The sequence below is a fragment of the Hibiscus syriacus genome, unplaced genomic scaffold (assembly GCF_006381635.1).
Source record: "Hibiscus syriacus cultivar Baekdansim isolate YM2019G1 unplaced genomic scaffold, ASM638163v2 tig00110387_pilon, whole genome shotgun sequence".
Taxonomy (NCBI): Eukaryota; Viridiplantae; Streptophyta; class Magnoliopsida; order Malvales; family Malvaceae; genus Hibiscus; species Hibiscus syriacus.
This window is the reverse complement of record NW_024062717.1, coordinates 7,032,866-7,038,804: the sequence shown is the minus strand read 5'-3', so window position 1 is coordinate 7,038,804 and position 5,939 is coordinate 7,032,866. Positions and strand designations below refer to the sequence as shown.

The 5,939-nt window shown below is 38.0% G+C and overlaps 1 protein-coding gene and 1 long non-coding RNA gene across 2 annotated transcripts; both read right to left on the bottom strand.

Moving 5' to 3' along the window:
- Positions 1-338: 338 nt before the first annotated feature.
- LOC120122681 lies at positions 339-856 on the bottom strand. The gene is made up of 2 exons (XR_005516102.1): positions 813-856; positions 339-782 (listed from the first exon to the last, which is right to left on the bottom strand). It is a non-coding gene; the product is annotated as an uncharacterized LOC120122681 (long non-coding RNA).
- Positions 857-994: 138 nt separating this feature from the next.
- Positions 995-1,841, bottom strand: LOC120122680 (proteasome subunit alpha type-7-like). Its single transcript, XM_039141801.1, has 2 exons — positions 1,590-1,841; positions 995-1,230 (listed from the first exon to the last, which is right to left on the bottom strand). The coding sequence occupies exons 1-2, from the start codon at positions 1,760-1,762 to the stop codon at positions 999-1,001; spliced, it is 405 nt and encodes a 134-aa protein (XP_038997732.1). The 5' UTR covers positions 1,763-1,841; the 3' UTR covers positions 995-998.
- Positions 1,842-5,939: the final 4,098 nt, after the last annotated feature.

The window sequence follows — 5,939 nt, the reverse complement described above, 5'->3', positions numbered from 1 at the left end:
GAAGAATAATTTGATACATTGTAAATGAAAAAAAATACAAGTAGCGATAGAATTATGATAAACGCCTTAATAAATTTAAGAACTACAATGATTATAAGTAATATCATATTTATAGATAATTTATTTTCTTTTTCTATAAAATTCTTTAAGTTTATTTTCTATAAAATTTTATAAATTTTAAATTAAGCGGCCTATTGTGAGTTACCCGCGATTATACCGATTAAACCCGCGGGTTTTACGGTTCGGGCTAAAAAGCCCGCACAGGCAGCGGGTTAAACGGGTAGCCCGCGGGCCTTAGCCCATATACCCAGCTCTAGCTGCAATTTCCTATAGTATCAAAACAGTCTTAACTATAATTTAAAAGCAAATAAAACCTGCAGAAATAGCTTCAACCTCCGGAAAGTGTTGAAATTCTTAACTGAAATAACCAACAGTAAACGAATCCCTCATGTGTACAATGAAACAAACTTCAAAGCCAATCAACTAGAAGAAAAGAGAAAAAGAAATGAAAAGTTACAGTTGATGCTTCATTGTCCTTTGGAGGGGCCTTCTTTGCAGCCTCAGCTGCTTCCTTCTCTGCTTCAATCTTTGCTGCAATTGCATCAATTTCAGCTTCATCAAGCTGCCGCAGACCATCCTTAGTCATCACAGCAACTTCAATGTTTTTCCCCCCACTCTCAACAACCTACATGAAAGAGACACAAACCCAATCAATCATTATTATTCATCATATAACATGCATCTTTACCGCATTAGTCGCACATAATGAACTGCATGTAAATCTGATGCTTGACATCGTAGTGGCAAAAGACAGTCTTTGACCTATCCAGACAACTAAACCTCAAACACTGTTCTTAAATCTAGCAAAAAGTAAATACTTTCACCATGCATGTCTTTATTGAGGTCATGCCTCAAAGTAGCAACGCAATGGAAGAAACAATTACACATAATATTCCACATACTATACACAAAACATTTACCCTAGCTTTCTGCGGTGTTCAAAATAAATAACTATGAAATAAGAACTTTCTCTTGTAACATGAATATGAACAATGTTCATGTTGTGAGTTTTTTGCTCCAATATACTCGACGGTAACCGGATCTTCAACAGTCAACCTGTGGCTTTGACATTCAATCCGAGCCCTATTTATAAGGACACGGGCATCTGCTTTGAGTCCAGCACATGCCAATGCAATGTGATCATCCAAATTCACAATCTTCCTAACCGATCTACACAACAGAAGCTGTAAAAGTGTAAAAGAGACCCAATTTTAGGAAATTAAAAAACCCTAGGGTTTTCCTTGCATGTTTTTATCATATAATTCCTAAAGTTTCTAGTTTCTATATCAACAAGACAAACCCTTCATCAAAACTAGTTTTCCTTAATTGGAGTAAAGAATAATTTTTTTCCAGAAAATCCCAATCTAACATACAAGGCTTAAGATAAAAAAATTGCATCTTTTAATTCCAAATCCAAACAAGAAACCCTAAGCCTAAATTTTCTTTTTCAACAAAAAGTTGTGAGAATCGATTTTCGATATACAGAAAGGAAAAGGGAAGTAAAGGGCTAGCATAGAGATAATAGAAACCTGGAGTCCTGGAGTTTGGCGGCGGATTTTTTCTCGACGCCTAGGACAACGATGTCAGTGCCGCGTACACCAACGGCGGCGTTACCCTTACGGACGGCTTCGAGGGCATATTCCACTTGGAACAAATGGCCGTCCGGCGAGAACACCGTGATCGCTCTGTCGTATCTCGCCATTTTCTTCTATTCCTTGGATTTGCTTTTGCTATAACCTATTACAGAGTTGCTGAAGCTTTGCTTTCTCGGTTAGAGCTTCAATTTAAGGAAAGCCTAAAAGAAGGAAAAGCTTTAATCAAAATATTTCTTTAATTATAAAAATTAATGTTTTTATATATTTAAATTAGAGTCAATTTATTAATTAAATTAAAAGCGGACTAACGTCTCACTTTTAACATTTTTCTATTTTTTCTTGTAAAATATTAGTGAAAATAATAAAAATGATTTTTATATTTATAATTTTCCCATCATGCCGGAAACATAAATATAAAATACAAAAAAACTATTTTTATGTTAGAAAAATAAATTATTATTAATTTTATAAATAACGAATGAGTCAATCCTTTATTTGATCACAGAAGTTTACAGGAAATTGGTTAAAGTCGCAGGTATAAAGACGTATTAAAAACTTTTCTTTATCCCCAAGAAATGGAATGCATGTCATCCATCTTTACTTATCAACTCTGAAGCCAGCCAAGACTTTTTCATTGCCAATCCAAATCATATGGTGGAGAATCACAAATCTCTGTCTGCAATCTGTTCGTTTTACATTCGTCTTCGTCAGCACGCAGTTGATGGCTTTGACCGCCTGCACTCCATCTCCGACAGCGACTACTGCAGCTCACATTTTCTCGAGCATGATGGTTGCTACTCTTTGGAGAATTGGTGTATCTTCTGCTAGCAGTACCCGTAGCCTCGGAGCGATTTCTGTTCATTTGTAGCCTTACTTATTATGTACGCATTATATCTGTCTTTTGCATTGCTTCCGACTGAAGGTTGTGTTCCCAGGAACTGGAATTTTGTATTTGAAATCTTTGGTGTATGTAACTTGGGCCTTCCATTTCATTGATCTTCTTCTTTGTGCGTGAACTCGACTAGGCCGTCCCTAAGTGTCGGTGGACCTGATTAGTACGGTCCTTCTCTCGGTTGCTCTCCGATATGCACAGAACTCAGAGAATTAATACCATTGTTTCAGAATATCGGAATCATTCGAGCTGCAAGTCCGAAATTTGGACATTCATGAGAATTTTCGATGCACGTATTGTTCCATTTGGACTTCTGTTTTGAAGTTCAACGGAATTTTCCTTAATCACAGCTTCCAAAATAGGTGATTTTTTCCGAAAATCACCATTGATTTGTATATTTACCGATCTAACACCGTCAGATTATATTTCCCAATCTATCACCCACATAAAGTGCGCCTCCTGAACGCGCTATATGATGATTTTGGCGCCACGTGGAGTATAGCGCGTCCCCTGTACCGCGCTATACGTGACTGGGTTACACGTGGGTATAGCGCTCCCTCCTCCGCGCTATACGCCACTAGGGATATAGAGCGGATCAGGGGCGCTATACGCCATACCAAAATTATATTTAATGCGTCCCTGGTTCGCGCTATATAATAATTACATATACGCGGTGCAGGTACAACGCCTTATATGTTTATAAAGTTCTCACATCTCCTCGCATCTCTCCTCTCTTATAAATTAATACAACAATTCCGTCAACGAGTAATAATTATGGCAATCTTCATAATTGATTTAGAAGTTCGTGCGATTTTTCGTTATAAGGTTTTGTTATAATTTTTTAATTACTTATTGTTTATTATCATTATTTGAAAAATATTATACTAATTATTTTCAATTAATTTTTATGTTTGTAAAATTGAAAAGTGGAAGCATACGTCGAAATAATTTTGCGATGCAGGTAATAATATAAAATTATATTATTTAAATTATTTACGTTGATGTGTAAAAAATTTTTGTGTTATATTTCGTTCATATATATTTATTTAATCATGTTTGTTTCAGTTATTTTTTTGCAGATATAATTGCCGCACTTTTAATTCAAAGAATGACGCGACTTTCAGCTATTGTTTATTATGATGGTGAAATTCGAGAAGATGAAACCGGCGTTGTTTTCGTATCAAATGAGAGTGTTAAAATATCATTCAAGAGAAACATAACTCTTGAGGAGCTGATAACGAGATTTCGAGGAAGATTCATGTTGGAAGTATAAGAATGTCATCGTTGCAGTACAGATTTCCAACATCATTGTTGTCATTAACTTATACAGCATTCGAACTTTCAAACAATGATGTTCAAATGATGGTTGAAGCTCAAAGTAATTATTCAGACGCCGCTATTGAGATGTATGCACATTTTGTTCAAGTGCGTGCTGCTCGGGGTCAATCTTTAAGCTCACATGGGCTGGCTGAACAAGTTGATCAAGTTGACAGCCGACTACAGTAATGTGTAATGATTTTAATGCCATAATGGGAGATTCATCTGCAACTCCTTACGATATGTACCAAGGTGGGTCCATGACAATCCGTATGGCAACACCGCGTCCAGTTCAAGGGGAAGACATTCATCTGCAAATTTCTTTGACCTTAATATGGAGATGTCATCGACGCAACAATCTGTACAGTTCCATTTGACACGATGGCTTCAAGCTCCAGGGGAGGCATTCGACTGCGAGCTTTTTCGATCTGAATGTTGATATGCCTTCCAGTTCAAGGGGAAGTGCAAGTAGTAGGTTCTTCGACCTAAATGTGGAGAGCATAGAGGAACCATCATCTCCACCAAAAGAACTGCTTCGTGAGCCTGGTGCGGATGGTGCTGAGACTGGACTATTCATTCACCTAGAATCACCGCAATTCAACTCCGATGATGATGTTCCAGGAAATGTGGCACAACTGACCCTCCTGCACATGTATGAAGCTGATTATGGTGCAATGTACGGGACAAAATTACGGATATGCCTCATCTCGGTGACTATGAATATTACTCATCAATAAATAATGGTGAGTTATCTTTAGGCATGGAGTTTTCAAGCAAAGAAGAAGCGATGATGGCTATAAAAAATTACAATATTCGTAATTTGTTCAGTCCAGAGTCAACCGATCGACACGAAAAATATGTATGCTACTGTGCCCGACGCGAAAACAGATGCAATTGGATGGTTCGCGTATCGAAAATGAAGAGGAAAAAACATATATGGGAACTACAGTATACAACGGTCCTCACACATGTTTGCTGGAAGGGTCAACCAAGATCATCCCAACTTGGACTGTGAAGTGATATGCCAAGCCATCATGCCCATGGTAAAAACAATCTCTTATATAGCTGTTGCAGTGTTGATTCAGCTATACAATCGCAGTATGGGTACTGTCTCCTATAAAAAAGCTTGGTTGGCAAAACAAAATGCCATTGTCAAACTACATGGCGAATGAGATGCATCTTACAACGAACTTCCAGGTTGGTTTAGGCTGGTGCGGACGTTGAATCCTGGGACAATTGTGGACCTCGAACCTCCTATGCATACCATAATGATCGAGTTCTTCGCGATCGATGCCAATTCTACCGAGTTTTTTGGAGTTACCCATAGTGCGTTAATGCTGCCAAATACTGCAAGCCTGTGGTCCAGATCGACGAGACTTTCTTGTATGGAAAATACAAGCAAGTTTTATTATTGGCATTTGTCCAAGATGGCAATCACAACATTCTTCCAGTTGCTTTTGCTCTTGTCGAAGGAGAAGATACAGATTCTTGGGCTTTTTTCCTCCGAAATTTACGTGCACATGTTATCACGAGGGAAAAAATCTGTCATTTCATATCACGGAGCTAGGATCAAAGCAGCAATGGAGTCTTTGGGTCCAATGTGGCAACCACCCTTTGTCCAACATAGGTATTGTCTCCGACACATTGCTGCGAACTATCTTGGAAGGTACAAGAAGAATGATGAGCGTCAATTAATTGTGCGCATGGGTAAGTGAAAGCAAGTTAGTAAGTTATACATTTTTTGATCATTTTGATTTTGCAAAGAAAGCAAGTTTGTAAGTTATACATTTTTTGATCAAGTTACAACTACTTCCTCGAACGTTTGAATCAATGCTTCAAGATTTGTGGGTAAGAACGAGAAGGATCGATTACATCAGCCTCATCGATAAAGAAATGTGGACGAACGCATATGATGGTGAATATCGATATGGACACATGACGACCAACTTGGCTGAGACAATCAATTCAACCTTAAAGGGTGCACGTCACTTACCTGTAGCGGCTTTGGTAAAAACTACATATTTTCGTTTGAGGGTGCTTTTTGCGAAGCTCGGGGGACAAGCTCAAACCTGGAT